At 38.4% G+C, this 16,997-nt stretch overlaps 3 protein-coding genes across 10 annotated transcripts; 1 reads left to right on the forward strand and 2 right to left on the reverse strand.

The window, feature by feature from the left end:
• Positions 1–198: 198 nt before the first annotated feature.
• On the reverse strand, positions 199–3,985 carry txndc15 (thioredoxin domain containing 15). Its single transcript, XM_055181049.2, has 5 exons — positions 3,840–3,985; positions 3,314–3,699; positions 2,217–2,380; positions 1,928–2,058; positions 199–506 (listed from the first exon to the last, which is right to left on the reverse strand). Exons 1-5 carry the CDS (start codon positions 3,919–3,921, stop codon positions 310–312), a joined length of 960 nt encoding a protein of 319 aa, XP_055037024.2. The 5' UTR covers positions 3,922–3,985; the 3' UTR covers positions 199–309.
• A 58-nt stretch (positions 3,986–4,043) lies between these two features.
• Positions 4,044–13,905, forward strand: cfap100 (cilia and flagella associated protein 100). 5 transcript variants are annotated; one of them, XM_055181047.2, is made up of 13 exons: positions 4,044–4,184; positions 5,024–5,112; positions 5,213–5,381; positions 5,515–5,582; positions 7,416–7,579; positions 7,698–7,778; positions 7,861–8,021; positions 8,116–8,179; positions 8,253–8,280; positions 8,571–8,725; positions 8,818–8,953; positions 11,549–11,751; positions 11,842–11,945. In XM_055181047.2, the coding sequence occupies exons 2-13, from the start codon at positions 5,080–5,082 to the stop codon at positions 11,903–11,905; spliced, it is 1,326 nt and encodes a 441-aa protein (XP_055037022.2). In that variant the 5' UTR covers positions 4,044–4,184; positions 5,024–5,079; the 3' UTR covers positions 11,906–11,945. The 5 variants fall into 5 exon arrangements, with proteins under 5 accessions (XP_055037022.2, XP_055037021.2, XP_055037019.2 ...); XM_055181046.2 differs by lacking the exon at positions 4,044–4,184 and adding an exon at positions 4,614–4,880; XM_055181044.2 differs by lacking the exon at positions 4,044–4,184 and adding an exon at positions 4,648–4,720.
• c9h5orf24 (chromosome 9 C5orf24 homolog) lies at positions 12,468–16,491 on the reverse strand. 4 transcript variants are annotated; one of them, XM_055181054.2, is made up of 3 exons: positions 15,753–16,491; positions 14,345–14,940; positions 12,468–13,942 (listed from the first exon to the last, which is right to left on the reverse strand). In XM_055181054.2, exons 2-3 carry the CDS (start codon positions 14,938–14,940, stop codon positions 13,750–13,752), a joined length of 789 nt encoding a protein of 262 aa, XP_055037029.1. In that variant the 5' UTR covers positions 15,753–16,491; the 3' UTR covers positions 12,468–13,749. The 4 variants fall into 4 exon arrangements, with proteins under 4 accessions (XP_055037029.1, XP_055037028.1, XP_055037027.1 ...); XM_055181053.2 differs by having other exon boundaries at positions 15,883–16,490; XM_055181052.2 differs by having other exon boundaries at positions 13,511–13,942; positions 14,345–14,943; positions 15,753–16,490.
• Between the last annotated feature and the right edge of the window lie 506 nt (positions 16,492–16,997).

Raw genomic sequence — 16,997 nt, forward strand, 5'->3', positions numbered from 1 at the left:
CGCAGTACCCGGAGTAAACCCACGCTGACACAGGGAGAACATGCAGAAACTCTACCTGCCCTAGCCGGGGCTCGAACCGGCAACCTTTATGCTGTGAGGCAACAGTGCTACCCACTGAGCCACCCCTGTTTTCAGACTTAAAAGTACCCTTAACATAATAAAATGAAATGCAAACAAGTAAATAATAATACTGGCTGATTGCATTACAATGTGTCTGTACGTTTTTATTATTCAAGTATGTACACTAAACCACAAAACACAACAGTTGGACACTGACAACACTCGGGTCTGAAAATGCATTAACCTCATCTAATCCTGGTGCTCATGGTCTTGTCCTGGTATAAGCCACCGAATGCTGTCTGTGCAAAGAATTGCATATAGTGTAAAGCCAGATATAAATAAAACTGAAAATACAAAGAGCCAGTCGATGCTTTTCACCGGAACTGCAGGCAGCGGCCCTATATGGTCTTCACCCTGTACAGCTTGATCTGGACTTGGTTCAAAACCTAGAGTGTGTTAAAAAAAATGTAAACAAATAATGACAAAAAGGTTACCATACAATGTATGCATTTAAGAATCAGGCAACTTAAATTTGTGGGTTTGGTTATTCATTAATTCATCATTTTATTCTATAAACCTCTAGAGCAGGGGTCACCAACGTGGTGCCCGCGGGCACCAGGCAGCCCGCACAGAGTCTGTGAGGTGCCCGCCAAAGCACATTCTATTAATAGTCTCAACTGTAATATTTATTCATTACATATTTTTTTATATTAGCTTGGCTTGGTTTACGTATGTTAACATTTTAAACAATACTAAAACATATAAACAAGTCAAATAAAATAAAATAAACAAGTAAAACCAAAAAAGTTTAAGTAGACTATATCAAAAAGTAGCCCTCCAGATTGTTTTATCCATTGTGGTAGCCCTTGCTCATAAATAGGTTGGAGACCCCTGATCTAGAGTCTAAGCTGTACAGTGCTTTCAAATGAGGGAATATTACTATCAACTAACACTCTGAGTAAACTTTGGGTTAATGTTTTAGTTAACCCTAAAGCTGGTTTATTTTACATGACTTTAAGCCCTGTTATTTGCCCAAATTGCACATTTTGGTCAGTAGGAGACAATAGAGTTGATATATTGTGTAATGCAGTGGTTCACAATTCTGTTCCTGGAGGCCCAATGCTATGCACGTTTTGGTCCTGTCCCATCTATGTGGACTTGTAATGGCTGACGTGTACCCATGTCCATTAAGTCCACAAAGCCGTAGGGCAAAGGTCTTCTACCTTGCCCCTGGGGACCCACTATCTTGAAAACTTTAGTTCCAACTCTGCTCCAATACAATTGTCTGAGTGATTGTGAAGAACTTGATTAGGGGGTTTAGGTGTGTTTGATAGGGGTTGGAGTCAAACTCCGCAGAACAGTGGGTCCCCAGTAGCAGGGTTGAATACCTCTGCCGTAGGGTGTCCCATATGTCATTTAAGGTGCTCATGGGTGCCCCCTTTTCAATCAAAATGTGATTTTCAATCACTTGTGTGAGCTTTGCATTAAAAAAACTTCTCAACTGTCAAAGTGGTGTTACATCATGAGACTGCAGAAATGTAAAAAACACAGTGAGGATTTAGGGTGCCATTTGGAAAAGGGGTTTTGAATGTCTCTCTTCTCTAGCACATCTGACTGTGATCATCAAATGTGTGACATTAACAACATTACATTTAGCAGACGCTTTTGCGATTTACAAACATTAGGAAACATTAAAAGCCAGGCGTCCCAGGGAGGCACTAGTACAAAAGGTGCTTATAACAAGATACAAGTTTTCACTATTTCTAAACAATAGCTGTTTGAGAGAAAAGAAAAGGTTAGTTTAGGTCTTGAAGATACAACAGTTTCAGGGAAAGACATACAACACATTAGAAATTGAAAAACGCACCTGTCTGGTTTGTTATGAAAGATGTAAGAGTTTCTAATGTCCTGTCTGTTTGGTTGAATCTGGCCATCGGTTTGGCACCTTGGAACAAAAGTATATTGGGGACAGCCACTGTTCCAAACCGTGTTGATAGACTGTAAAAAGAGCAAGATATACTCACGCTACATTACATGTACATAGAAACCACCCTAAAGAGATGGCAACACTTAAAAGACAGAAAGTCATGCAAAATTAAATGAATCACACAGTACATTTCAGCATGCTGACAGTACAATCAAGTATGTTTAATAACCTGCTATGCTGAGAGGCGTCAAGTGCAATGAAGTGCATTGTGGGAAAGGCTCGTGGCAATGCGTTGAAATGAGGAGCAAGATTTGCAGAAAACTGACACCACGTTGTGTAAAAGAGAACCAAGGAACACTCTGTACTGTTGGTATTCAAAAGGTCCATCAGATCCTGTGGGATAAATAATATTTAACAGTCAAATCCTTAACTGCCCTCATATTAAATCTAATGATTTACCATAAAAACCTCTGTTGCGGTAAAATGCAGTGATCATTTGTTTCATGTCAATTTTACCAAACAGAATTGCAATATACTGACTTTTTTCAAACAGGTTCTCCCAAATAGACAGACAATCCTGCCCCAAACTCAGACCACTGGTTAAACCAATACTGCCATGTCAATACAGCAAAATGGGAATCAACGGCTTATTTGGACGGTATTTGTTTCTCATTAGGATGTCTGTAAAAATCAATTTGCATGCCTTCTCAGTGTTAAAAATTTCTGCGTTTGGATGAAGATAAATTTGCGTCGGATGTGTGAGTTTATTCATCTAAACATCTGTTAAATGCGTCCCTCATGTGGTTCATTACATGATCTATGTAATATGTAGAATTGAATACATTTTAAATTTGTATTAATACCTTACGTCCCCCCGAGAAACACTTACGGTCCAAATAGGACTTTAGACTAATTTTTGACCAAAAAAAAAAATGCATTTATCCAAATGACAAACACTTCAGTCCCTAAAAGGGATAGTATACTATCCCTGTAGTGCAAAGGTTATTAGTACAGTGAAATTAGATGATATAGTACTCTACTACACATTACACCAATACAATGGTTACAATAATCTTATTACACATCTTTATAGACTACTTGATTCTGTTTGAGGCATTCTGGGCATCAAAAATGTGTTTGCTAAAATGAGTGCTAAACTACGTAATACAGTTCTCATACATGTGGTGGGTGTCTCGCTCTCTACGGCCTTGTTTCACAATGAAATAATCCTTAGAATCGAATCAATGGATCCCAATATAGATATTGCTTCATTTTGAACCATGACAAAAAATGGTCACAAATTATGTTGGGGTATCACATGTGTACCTGAGTGGCATTGAGAACCTGGACTGTGAAGTTCTCCATTCCAGTAATGTTCCTCTTATCACAGTTGACCTTGAATGGCTTTGAAGTCTCAGTTAAGTTCTGGTCCTTCATTTCCTTGGTGTCAGTGTGAATCACAGCTGACAGTATTGACTCGTGTGTTTGTGATATGCTGGTCTCTTCAAGATCTGATGAAGCTTTACAGTCTTCATCAACACACGATTCTCCCATCAGAGACTCTTGTAGGTCTTTAGGAATGAGATGTTCAATCACCGGAGAATGTGCTGTTCCCATCACTGCATCTGCAATCTCAGCTGTCTTAAACTGTCTCTGTGGTTGAACCTGGTCGGATTTCTCAGGAGCTTTGAATTCAGGGATTTCATCAACATCTGGAAAGCCAAGCAGCATAACACACGATCACTTTAAATTGGCCACTACACGAGTGTAAAATAAATAAATAAACAAACAGGATTCTTAAGAGCTATATTATCTTGTATGTGTATTCAGTGTTTTATAGCGGCGTGTTTACCTCCATACGACAGCCTCACAACTCCCGTGATAAACACCGCAAACAGCGCAAAACTGCGGTATCTGTTTGATGCTGAGCTCATTTTGATGTCAGCGGATATTTGGCGCAGTTAACGCATTACTCTTTAAATTTTTGACGTTGATCATTTGTTGCATTGCTCCTGATGAACTAGAAGGGAAACGTTCAGTTTCCGGGTGAGCTTGTTTACTGCCTTCTACAGCGAGCGAAAGGAGTCATGACGGAAGCGTTTGGAAAAGAAACCAGAAGGAATAATAGGCATTTCAAAATTTAAGTGCACTTATTTATTTCCACGATGCACAACGATTAATTCACTCTCTTCTTCAGGTAAACTATATTAGTGACAAAATCAAAAAGAAGCTTGTGTTTCTTGACTGTGAATGGTTTTTAGTAGCCAGTGCTGAGAAACGTATCAGAAACCACGTGCCAGGGCCATGCAGCTCCAAAACACTTAAAAACGAGAGGCTTGTTTGATTTTATGCGGCGCCGCAAGAATGACGTCAATGTACCGCGAGAGCGATTCGAAATTAGATTTCTCAGTATGATTCGCGAATCGCTCTCGCGGTAACTTTACGTCATGCGCTTGTCGGTTCTTGCGGCGCCACATGAAGTTGAACAAGTCTTCGAGCTTTTGCAGTTCTTTCTTCTCTTTTATTTGTTCAGATGACTATGAATGTATTGTTAATACATTTTGTGTTATGTGCTAACTTGTATTTCATACATGACATTTCTGAATAAAATAATAATAATAATAATAATAATAAAAAGCTTTTGCAGTATTCTGTCACCTACTGTTAAAGGAGAAATGAGCAGGAAAGTTGCCAAGGCAACCAGACGCGAAAGTCTCTCTACTCGTATAATCCGTATGTAGCTTCCGTTTTATATGTAATCTGAAGTTAATTCAGTAATCTTTACCTTACTATATCCACGACTTGGTGCAAAATTTAAGTTAATTTAGGAAAAACAGATATTTTGTTAGTAACTTTTGGAGCAGCATGTTGTCACCTCAGTCCTCAGCACACAGTAAGATTATAATAATTTCTTTTAGATAATAATAAAAAACAGGTTGGATTTACAGTAGGTTTGTGTTAAAGGTTGAGATTATGTGTAGCCTTTTATAAAACAGTGCATGTTCTGACTGTTTCTGTCTGTTTGTATTTGTGTAGAGATCGGCAGTGATGATGCGAATCCCTTCAGAATCTCTCAACACAATCTTTTACAGATGATGAACAAAGATAAAAGTCGGAAAGAACAGGTTTGTTTGTTTTATTTATCCTAATAATACATTTATCAAACACGTCTATAAATAAGTGATCAAGTGCGTCATGATGAAACTATGGCCTCTTTCATTGCAGGAACACCAGAGAAAATTGGCTTTACCCGTCCATGAGAAGGTTACACTTACAGGCCGAAGCAGGGCCAGACAAAGACTGATGGAGGAAATTAAAGAAAGTAGCACAACTTTCCCACACATTAAACACAAGCTTCAAGACAAATCTGCACAAAGGATTTTTATGGTTAAAGGTGAGGAGACCTTAAAGAGTGAAAATTAAACATGCAAAACCACAGCAAGCTACAGTACAGTTCTGGAATGGATTATTATTTACTGTAAATATTTATTTATTTATTTATTTTATTAGTGTTATTTATGTTTTAGACCCTTATATTGATAAACGAAGCATGAATGAATATATCACGAAGAAACGGGAGCTGTTCTTAATGGAGGTAAGATATATGAGGACTGACGGCTCTCTCTCTCTCTCTATCTCTCTCTTTATCTCTCTCTCTCTCTCTCTCTCTCCTTCTCTGGTCCCCCTACCAACCCATGCACACACACAGACACACACACAAAACATAGTTGATTCGACTATCAGTTGACTAAAGGCAAGATTCGTCAATTCTGATTCGAATATGTACGTCCTTAAATTATACCTTTTTCTTAATTGTTTTTTTAGTTCTTTAAAAAAATGTGATAATGTAGATAATTCAATCTTAAAAAGCTATATTATGAGCATAGAAGCTTCCCTTCAAATGTCACCAGCAGAGGAATAGTTTACCCCAAGTTGAAAATTAGTCCGTATTTTACTCACCCTCAAGCCATCATAGGTGTACATTCACCTAAAGGATTATTAGGAACACCTGTTCAATTTCTCATTAATGCAATTATCTAATCAACCAATCACATGGCAGTTGCTTCAATGCATTTAGGGGTGTGGTCCTGGTCAAGACAATCTCCTGAACTCCAAACTGAATGTCAGAATGGGAAAGAAAGGTGATTTAAGTAATTTGGAGCGTGGCATGGTTGTTGGTGCCAGATGGGCCTGAGTATTTCACAATCTGCTCAGTTACTGGGATTTTAACGCACAACCATTTCTAGGGTTTACAAAGAATGATGTGAAAAGGGTAAAACATCCAGTATGCTGCAGTCCTGTGGGCAAAAATGGCTTGTTGATGCTAGAGGTCAGAGGTGAATGGGCCGACTGATTCAAGCTGATAGAAGAGCAACTTTGACTGAAATAACCACTCATTACAACTGAGGTATGCAGCAAAGCATTTGTAAAGCCACAACATGCACAACCTTGAGGCGGATGAGCAACAACAGACCCCACCGGGTATTACTCATCTCCACTACAAATAGGAAAAAGAGGCTACAATTATCACAAGCTCACCAAAATTGGACAGTTGATGACTTGAAAAATGTTGCCTGGTCTGATGAGTCTCGATTTCTGTTGAGACATTCAGATGGTAGAGTCAGAATTTGGTGTAAACAGAATGAGAACATGAATCCATCATGCCTTGTTACCACTGTGCAGGCTGGTGGTGGTAGTGTAATGGTGAGGGGGATGTTTTCTTGGCCCCTTAGTGCCAATTGGGCATCGTTTAAATGCCACGGCCTACCTGAGCATTGTTTCTGATGTCCATCCCTTTATGACCACCATGTACTCATCCTCTGATGGCTACTTCCAGCAGGATAATGTCACAAAGCTTGAATCATTTCAAATTGATTTCTTGAACATGACAATGAGTTCACTGTACTAAAATGGCCCCCACAGTCACCAGATCTCAACCCAATAGAGCATCTTTGGGATGTGGTGGAACGGGAGCTTCGTGACCTGGATGTGCATCCCACAAATCTCCTTTAACTGCAAGATGCTATCCTATCAATATGGGCCAACATTTCTAAAGAATGCTTTCAGCACCTTGTTAAATCAATGCCACGTAGAATTAAGGCATTTCTGAAGGCGAAAGAGGTCAATCACAGTATTAGTATGGTGTTCCTTATAATCCTTTAGGTGAGTGTATATGACTTTCTTCTTTCAATTATATTTTAATATCCAGGCTCCTTTTTCATCTTTATAATGGCATTGGATAGTGCCCCAATTTCAAAGCTCCAAAAAGTGTGTCCATCTATCAAAAACTAATCCATAGTTATTAAACGTCTTCTGAAGTGAGGCAATGTTTTTTGTAACATTAGGTCAAAGCCTCCAGCTCTCTTATGAACATAGTGTATAAAGTTTGAAATATAAATGTCTCCTAAAAACTCTCTGTCTCTGTTAGTATTCTCTGGCGGTAAAGAGAGGAGAGATTCAAAACCTGGAGCAGATGGCTGTAGAAGAAGAAAGGAAATTGACAAGCGCTGAAAAGTTCCTGGAAGACAACACCATTTTGTTTGAAGACTTTCTGAAAGAAAATGACAAAAACTCAATGGAGGCCATTAAAATGTATTATGCAAATTGCCACCAAAAAACCTTGACTATCTTTTGAAACCTTTGAATAAATTTCGACAATTTGATTATCATATTGTTATTATAATGTGTATAACCATTAAATACTGTTTAGGGCTGAACAAGAGACAAAAATGAAGCTGGACAAAATAGCTGAAATCAAGAAGATCACCTCCAAAATAGTGTCAATCAAGAGGTTTCCCATTTACTCATTTAATGACATGATTTGCATTCTAGAATTATTTCACGCCTGATGTTTTTCCTTTACTTTTATGTAGTGACATCTCTAAATATGAGGACATCCTAAGGGAGTATAGAAAATATGAAGAGTTTCTGCTGATGCTGTCACAGCCAGAGAGATCCAAGAGCGGATACCTCAATGACATGAAAGCTAAGACTGATGGGAAACAAATGGAAAAGACCACTTCAGACAGCAGATGTAAAACAATTAATGATGAAACAACAAGGCCATATAATAACGTAGATTATTTTGAAGCATTGTGTGACGTCGGCTTCTTGTCTTTCACGTATAGCTGGAGAAAACCAAGTGGTTCATGAGCCAAAAAAGTCCAGCCATCAGAGCGACAAAATGTATATGTAAGCCATAACAATGAATACACAGCTTTGTAACATTTATGTCTAGTTAATAACATTCTGTGTTTTCATTTAGACCTGCGCCTGAGACCTCAGATAATGACGTAAGTATTTACCAACATGTCTACGTGAAGACACCTTAGACTGTATACACTTATAGATGTGTTATTGATAGATTTTTATTCAAATATTACAATTTTAACTGAAGGAGTACTTTGTCAAATTGTTATCGGAAGTTCTGAATCCATACGTGTTCTTCTTTTTTATGATTTTAGTTTTTTTCCTCACCTCCACTGTCTTTACTAACATTTACTCTAAAACTGCTATATGCAACAATGAGACGTTGTGAAAGGGCTATAGAAAAAAATGTAAAGTAAATTGATGTCTCGTGTAGAAGGAGCCAGAGCTGTTCTTCACAGATCCTGAAGAGCTGCTGAACGTGATGGCTGAACTTGAAGAGCAAACCCTTTCTCTCATCCAGAACAACAGAGATGCTGAAGAGTCTCTGGAGGAGTTCAGGCAGACCGCTGAGCTGACTAAAAAAAAAATGTGCGCACCCTCCTTAAAATTGCTCAAATCCAGGTTTTACTTGCGGTAGATATTAAATTCTCGTGTTTGTTTGTTTGTTTGTTTATATGTAGAGAGTCTGAGTCACAACAGCTGAAAGAGCAGATTGATGTCGTGACAGACACAATACAGCGAGAAACCCAAAGAACAGCACAGCTGGAAGAGAGATGCAAATTGTTTGGCTTTGGAAAGAACAAACCAGAGGACCAGGTAACATGAGTACATCATCTTTGTCTTTGTTGTGTTCTTCTGTCATTGATCACAGTATGATTACAGTATTTCTGGCTGTTTTGACTTTATGCCATCCTCCACGGACGATTCCTTCTGCACATGCCTTGGTTCCAAAATGATGTTTTTGTTAAAATGTCAGCACCCATTGTAATGTTTTTTGTAACTCATCCGTTTAAATTATATTAAGCCTTAAAGTTCTGCATAATTAAGGGCGTGGCCACTTGAGTGATGTGTGAACTACCACTGCTGTCACTACAGTCAAGCTAGGCAGGCGTGGTTTCAGCAACCAGCCACCTCAGCTTCACACACGTCCCGCCTCTTTACCAATTTTGGTTGTTTGTGAGTGATGCGCAGTGACTCGATGCCAAGATGGCGACGGCAGGCCCTGCCAACTAGAAAAGCTCTTCACAAACCTATGGGTGACGTCACGGACACTACGTCCATCATTTTTTCACAGTATGCACTAATTTTGTGTGTATCCCTTTAAATGCAAATGAGCTGTTGTTCCCGGCACCAGAGGTTGGTTTCAAGGTCTCTTGCTTCAGTAAACAGCCACAACAATGCAGGAGAATCTTACGCATATCTATTAAACCAGTTTAAAAAGTCAATTATCTGACTATAGGCGCAGCAGTCTGATCTATACTGGAACAAGTGCTATGATTTCTACCTCAAACTAAAGATAATTAAGTTTAATTAAATACATTTTCGTTGACAACCTTAAAATAACATGGTTGAATGTAATATAAAAATAAAACATGATAATGGATTTCATGTTTTTTTTTTTGTAACTGTAACATACAGTTAAAAGTAAATTATAAGGACATTATTTGTATTTTTTTGTATTAACAAAATTACTATAATCAGAAATTACTCTCATTACAAATCAAATATTGAAACGTCCTAAATCATTATGAATTACAGTTTGTCAATAAATATAAAAACAGTTATATTACAGTTAAGAGGTTTAATGTCTGATTTTGCAGGTAATTTGTTTAATCAATTCATAATAAAATTAGTTGTTATATATATAGTAATCAACATGCTATTTTAAAGGTGCATTGTGTAAAATTTAGGAGGATCTATTGACAGAAATGCAATATAATATACATAACTATATTATCAGTGGTGTATAAAGATAATAACTTTTTTATTTTAGTATTGTTTTTATTAAAGGCGCTCTAAGCTCCTCCCCTCCCTCTCCCTTCCGTGCTTTTATGAACGCGACCAACCCCCACCCCCAAATCCTTCTTGTCGTTTATAGACCCCTTCGCGGTTCACGTCACAGGCGGTTCCCACTGCGCATGTCGGGGTCAGAACAGCCATTACAGCAGATTGAGTTGCGTATTATTCGGTATCGTCAAAAATGCCTACTTACGTCGTGGGCTGTGAAAATTGCACCAGGTCTTCCGTTAAGTTTTCGCAATTCATGCAGAATCTCAAAAACAAAAAATTACAACATCTGCGGCTGCAAGCAATTAACATGCAGACTGGAACAATGCAAATATCAAAGAGGCTTGTGTTTGTAGTGCTCACTTTATTTGAGGTAAGTCATCATTCTTCAGCCCTGCTAGATTAAATTATAAAGCCTGGATACTATGAACAGTTTGACCCCATGCTGCGCGCGCACCCGATCGTCATACAATGTTTACAAACCTTGAAGGGGTCTATTGGCTGGAACCCTTTGTTATGTTTCGTGGTGGTAGGTTTGGCCACTGTGTTTTTATCGCAGTTTGTGGAGCCTGGGCTGTATACAGAGATCGCGTTTTTTACAGTTTAATCAGCGGTCAGGTAGCAAGCGGATAGTGAGGAGATGTTTGCTGTATGTAACAAAAAATGTTTTATGGTCTAAAACGGTTGAATTCGCTTAGAGCACCTTTAACTTAGATTGAAACATCGAGACATAGAATGAGACAATGAGACATTTTTTATCTACATGCATCTACATACACGGAAGGCGCCATCATCTTTTTACAGTAGCCCTAAACGTTCAAATTGCTCTAGAGAGCGCGTTTTGTCCCTATGTTGTCTTACACTAGAGGATAGCTGTGTCCCAATTCAAGGGCTGCGACCTTCTAAGGATTCAACCTCAAAAGGCTCGCACTTGGTCTTGTTCGTCCGTTATATTCAGCCATTACCCCGGATTTCCACCGACTGCGGAACGGCTGCAGAGCGGCTCCGCTGCGTTACGGCTCCGCACTCCGCCGTCCGCCAATACCCACCGGTTCCGTATTTGTTGCAGAGCGGCTGCGTGCTGAAGTGACGAGGACCCATGAGTTCTCGCAAATTCACATGAAGATCGCGCGATATCTAGTTCTGTCTCCGCCCGTTCCGCAGCGGATCCGCAGCCGCTCCGCAGTCGGTGGAAATTGAGGGTTACAGGTGCACAATGAGATAGCCTAGGCTGTGAAGGATCCATCTGTTCTGTCCTTAACAGCGTGGAGAAATAAGGACGCATTTTGAGGCTTCATTTAAGCATCCTTCAAATTGGGACATAGAAAGCCATAGAATGTTTGCAAGAGACAAAGGCGATTAAACAATGACTAAATTTTCATTTTTAACCGGTCTTTCTCTCAGGACAACACTTTTAAGTCACTGAGTGATAAAGTTGAGGAGGTGTATCGCTGCTGTGTGGGAGAAACTGCAGGAAATCTTAGCACTCTGCAAATGCTGACGAGCATTGAGAGCAAACTGGTGGAGCTTCTGGACAATGCAGATATGATACCAAGAGACCGCATGACTGTAGCTGAACGTGCCAAAGAGAAAGAGAGGAGAATCAGGTGACATCTATATCTGCAATAGCTAAAGAATCATCTGTATCTGGTTTCTCTAGATCTAATATATATATATATTTACACATTCTTGTCTAGGCTGCGTGAAGAGAAGATACGTTTGCAGATGATACACCAGGAGGAAAGGCGAAGAAAGCTATGAAAAGATCTAAGACTGAAAAAATAAACAGCAAGAAAAAATATACTGACAAAAAAAAGCTGAATGTTGTCTAATCACGTAACGCCTATTTTCATTTTCAAAGAAGATCTACTTTATTTGTTTCACACAGGAATACTCATGATGACTTAAAAGCTTCTTGATAGATCAAACTTTCTGAATGACCAATTAACAAATTTGATGGCAAGCACCCAAAATAAATCTTGGGCTGAATTTTTTTGCCATTAGTGTGCTTCACCCTGTAACTACTACTTTTAGCATCATATTTTTTTCTTTTTGAGTTTTAGTTTCCAGGTTTTTTTTCACTAACTTGAACCCTGAAAAATAAACTTTCTCGTTTGGCTGATATTTTAGCGCAACAAACTTTCATTCACATTTTACATTTAGTTTATTACGCAAAGGGGGAAAATCCAGCACACATGCAAAATGAGGGAATCATTTAAAAAATCCTAAAATGTATGCAATTCTCAAGCTTTTGTGATCACAAGGGTGTAAACTAACTGTTTTCCAAAGTAAAGGAGAAATAAAGATACTGGATGTCACTGAATATGTTTAACAGGTATTTAACAAAATCTGTTATGGATGCAGTTATGTACAGGCACTGACTTACATGAAGCACTGTAACATAGAAACAACAAGAACATTTATACTTCACTAGGTAACAAAATGCAGAGAGCATGACGTCCACACAATCAAATCATTTGAGCAATACAACACAAGTAAATAATATTACAAGACTTTTGATGGTTAACATATGTTATTAAAGAAAGCGTGTTTCTTCTTGCCAAAGTATATCTGAGGAAAACTTTCTGATTTTAAAACCACATTTATAAGAAATCATTTTGAGTGTTGAAATGGGAAATAAAGAATCCAAAGTTCTTAGCATCTTCATTATTGAGTAACTCCATCAATTAACCCTAAATTACAGTTTCTTCCAACATGGCATGCAATGGACATTGAAAGTGAATACAGACAGCAAAGTTATAGTATTTACATTCAAGGGAGGAGAGGGTTAAAAAAGCAAGCTTTCCATCCCATCAATGTTAAAGGGTTAGTTCAACAAAAAGTGACAATTTTATCATAAATCGCCTGGTCTAAACCACCAAGTTCTCTGTTCTCTCACATTTTTAGATATTTTTGAAGAAATCCAGGGGTTTGTAACTCTCCCATAGACTGCAGTTTGATTTTCACAATCAAGCCCAGAAAAGAATGAAAGACATCGCCAAAAAGGTCCATGTGCAATCGGTAGTTTTAATAATAATATTATGAAGCGATGAGAACACTTTTGTGCGCAAACAAAACAAAATAAACAATTCTATTCAACAACCCGTTCCCCCCGGCAGCTCAGCGCGCGCCCACAACAGACCATAGCCCATGCACCCTGACCTGCTGATGTAGTTAACAACGTTTTCCCTCCCTTTTTATTTAAGCTATTATGCAAACATAAACAATACTTAAACAGAATGCACAAATGACTTGCCATTGTATTCTGTGTCTGTACACTGGCAACTACGTCAGCATGCGCCATAGTCTGCTCGTGAACGCGCACTGAACCACCAAGGAGAACAAACCGCTGAACAAAACCGCCTCTTTTTCTTTGCGCACAAAAGTGGTCTTGATTGTGAAAATCTAACTACATTCACAAGCCTCCTGGTTTACATCAAAAACATCTAAAGATGTGTTTTGAAGACAATCGGAGGACTTGGTGGTTTAGACCGACACATAGTCATTTTGTGGTGAACTAATCCTTTAAATGAACTGATATGAAAGTAATAACCTGTTTGAAAGAAATTCAATTCATAATCATAGTCAACTATTGTTCTTTCTCTTCATGAATATGATGGTAGAGCACTGTGGAGTGGTAATGTCAGTGAGATTCTGGACTGACTGTCAGGCGGACACGCGGCTGCTCGAGAAAAAGCCTCTGATGTCACACTGCTGATTGACGGCGATGTTTTTTGGTTTCGCACAGGGAAGCCACTGAGGAGGAACCGTGGTGCTTGTAATGACAGTTTTGGTGTTCTAAACAAAAAGAAAACAACATATCAATTAAATAAAATTCCTCCAAAATTAATGTAGTAAAATATTTTTTCATATATTTTTGCATTTTTTTGTTGTATGCATGTTCTCTGATTAAGTAAATTGCAGACTTTCTTCCATGCAACTCCAAGGTCGAATGCTCAAGCTGCTCTTGTGAGTTTCATATATTTTAGATCAGGAGCATAAAAGTTTGATTCCACTGATTGATTTTATTGATAACATGATCTTCCTCAGTCAATATTAAAGATATCTAGATTGTATTTTCACATAATGTTCTTTTCATTATGTACTGCAGAAGGATTTTATGACTAGAAAACAATACATCACAACAGCCAGGGTCACACACACACACACACAAACGAAAAAGTCAAGAAGTCACTTTACTCTTTAGTTTCTTTATCTTTCAGCGCAGGTTCACATGCTTCAGGTTTGTGCATTATGTTGTAGGGGAACGCAGCTCCACTGCACGTACTGTAGGCCAGTTTGCCAAGGCGTGATTGGCTCTTTATGCTGCCAGGTGGGCGACCAGGGCTCACCTTATAACCAGCGGCTTTGGTTGTGCCCAGCGGCCGCCCCGGGCTGGTTTTAAATCCAGCGGCCTTGGTGGTGCCCAGAGGCCTGCCTGTGCTGGTTCTATAACCAGCTGATTTAGTAGTACCTGTTGGTCGCCCACGTCTCCCAGACCTCCCGGCCACGCCCTTTTTCTTAGAGTCACCGGTTTTCTCATTTCCCTGAAGACCTGTGAGGCCTTGGGACTGCGGCAACTCCACATGGCACGCTGTGGGTTTAGGGCTGATTTGGGCTGGTGGGGTAAGGTAAGCGAGACACATCTGTCGCGAGCGCTGAGGAGCTAAAGACGGATAAAACTTTGTGGAGCCCAGATCAAAGTGATCGACAGAGAGTCGTCCATCCTCTGCTAAACACGAAGGCCTGCCACTAATGCAGTAGTCAGCACTGCCACCGGACACCTGACGCATCATCTTCTGTGGACACAAAGTTATTTGGATGCATGTATGATAAAGAAAAATTAAATCATGTGAATTCCTTTTAAGAAATATATCTAATCTTGTTTTTTTTTTTAAGATTTCATCAAATTAAAACACAAGCATGTTCGCTCTCGTTATGAATGTTTGGTTATTCATAATGGAACGACCTATCAGAGATGTTTGTGGTTAATGATTTGCTACTTTGTAGTCGGAAAGACAAAAAATCTGTCACTCATCTAAATTTGGTCAACTCTGAATTTAGCATATTAAAAATGAACCAAGTTTTTTTTATAGTAAACATGTTTATATGGCATATTGAATACAATTTTACTACAGTAACCATGGTTTAATCATGGGTTTTGTAGCACAATCATCGTTATTTTTTATTTATCATGTTTTTGTTGTTTCAACTGTAGTAAAACAATCTTAATTTTAGACATGGCATGGCATAAACCCCATAAAACCATCATTTTGGTTTTAAGTTGATTTGCAACTATTTAGAGTAGATTGATTGGTAAATATGCCTAAACTGTGTACAGTATGCATACCCCGTTTTATAAATACGTGATCTATAAAACCAGATCATCTGTCAGTAGTGTTATTGTGATGTTGGCACGCATAGCATTATATAGACACCTAACTGTTATGTACCCACATAAAACAAAGCCTATTTTATTTCCCTTTACACATTTCCCATGTACGTTAACCCCACAGGAAAAAGACATAATCTGGATCTAAATAAACATTTTTTTGTCTATGCTAACCTACAGAAACATCATTTTAAAGAAGACGATCGTTAACTGTACCTCGCTTTATGTCGACAGCGGAGCACAACGGGTTAAATGTGAAATTTTAAGCCCATTTTGGAGATAAAATTGATTTGATAAGCTCCTATGAGAAGTCGTCAAAATTCAATTAAAACAGACTGATGTTCACCTTGACGTTCAGCGAATGTGTTGTAAGTTTCCTTCTTGATTAAAGAGATGCTTTAGAAATCTAACGGCAGCCATTGATATTAAATATTAAGAAATCGGAAAAAAATGAAAGGCGCATGCGCACTGAGTCATACGCTGCTTCTCGCATCACAAAACAAGCGGGTGTAATTTGCAAATCTTTGAGTTGAAAATGATGTGTCCAAAAAGTTGTCGTTGTCACGTATTCGCTTTGTTTTTAATTAAATGTGTATTCGAGTTTATCGATGTTGTTGCTATAACGTTAGCTGCTGAGACCATGCACACGCACAGCGCTGTCACGTGATATCTGTTACCTTTCTCAGCACTGATCGGGATAAACTAATCACATCCGTTTCCACTGGAAGATGCCAGTTACAAGTCAACAAATCACATAACGTTACAGAAGTAAGGTTGTCTCAACATATGATTGGGGTTTATGGGCCAAAAATACGATTGTTCGCGATTCATACTTTAGAAAATAGTTAAGTACAAACGTTTCCCACTGCAGTGAATGCATTCATATCCAAATATTTACATCCTAGGAATCGATATCAACCAAAGAAACTGAACTGAATGTCCCACACCAGAGCACGCCGCTCCAATCGGTATAGCTATCGCGATATCGAAAACAATACGAGCGTCGATAATAAACAAAGACGACAAACTACTTGGTTTGTGAATAATTACTTAAAACGTGTAAATAATGCGTCGCATAAATGAACATATCGGTTTCATGTGATTATGTAATGGTTATACGTGTGACAAACATTATTTTACCATTATAATTGAATGATTAGTTTATTACATAACATTACCTACATATGAAGTGTTCAGTATTCATTTTTTTTATTTGTGCAAAAGTGCAGTATTGATTGTGGCTTTTATTACTGTGTAATGTGTGAAAAGAAATTTTATTAAATGAAGGCTATCATTTGTATAAACATGTTACTCATTAAAAAAACTCATTTTATTTGCTTTTTTGCTACAACGAGTTTAATGTAAAATAATAAAAACTACAGCATAAAATGACACTGGCAATCATCTGGAAAGTGTTAAGAGCAGACTGATGTATATGTATGCACATGAACTCAGAACATC

This window comes from Misgurnus anguillicaudatus, chromosome 9 (genome assembly GCF_027580225.2).
Source record: "Misgurnus anguillicaudatus chromosome 9, ASM2758022v2, whole genome shotgun sequence".
Classification (NCBI taxonomy): Eukaryota; Metazoa; Chordata; class Actinopteri; order Cypriniformes; family Cobitidae; genus Misgurnus; species Misgurnus anguillicaudatus.

What these genes read in the sequence shown, in the direction of transcription:
- c9h5orf24 (XM_055181054.2), bottom strand. Translation starts at nt 14,940, where the DNA reads ATGATGCGTCAGGTGTCCGGTGGCAGTGCTGACTACTGCATTAGTGGC. An exon ending in AAAGATAAAGAAACTAAAGA is followed by an intron (nt 13,943 to 14,344) that starts GTAAAGTGACTT and finishes CTTTTTGTTTAG; the next exon opens with AACACCAAAACTGTCATTAC.
- txndc15 (XM_055181049.2), bottom strand. Translation starts at nt 3,921, where the DNA reads ATGAGCTCAGCATCAAACAGATACCGCAGTTTTGCGCTGTTTGCGGTG. An exon ending in AGGTTCTCAATGCCACTCAG is followed by an intron (nt 2,381 to 3,313) that starts GTACACATGTGA and finishes TTTATCCCACAG; the next exon opens with GATCTGATGGACCTTTTGAA. An exon ending in TTTCATAACAAACCAGACAG is followed by an intron (nt 507 to 1,927) that starts GTGCGTTTTTCA and finishes AACACACTCTAG; the next exon opens with GTTTTGAACCAAGTCCAGAT.
- cfap100 (XM_055181044.2), top strand. Translation starts at nt 4,663, where the DNA reads ATGAGCAGGAAAGTTGCCAAGGCAACCAGACGCGAAAGTCTCTCTACT. An exon ending in GAGCTGACTAAAAAAAAAAT is followed by an intron (nt 8,726 to 8,817) that starts GTGCGCACCCTC and finishes GTTTATATGTAG; the next exon opens with AGAGTCTGAGTCACAACAGC. An exon ending in AGAACAAACCAGAGGACCAG is followed by an intron (nt 8,954 to 11,548) that starts GTAACATGAGTA and finishes TCTTTCTCTCAG; the next exon opens with GACAACACTTTTAAGTCACT.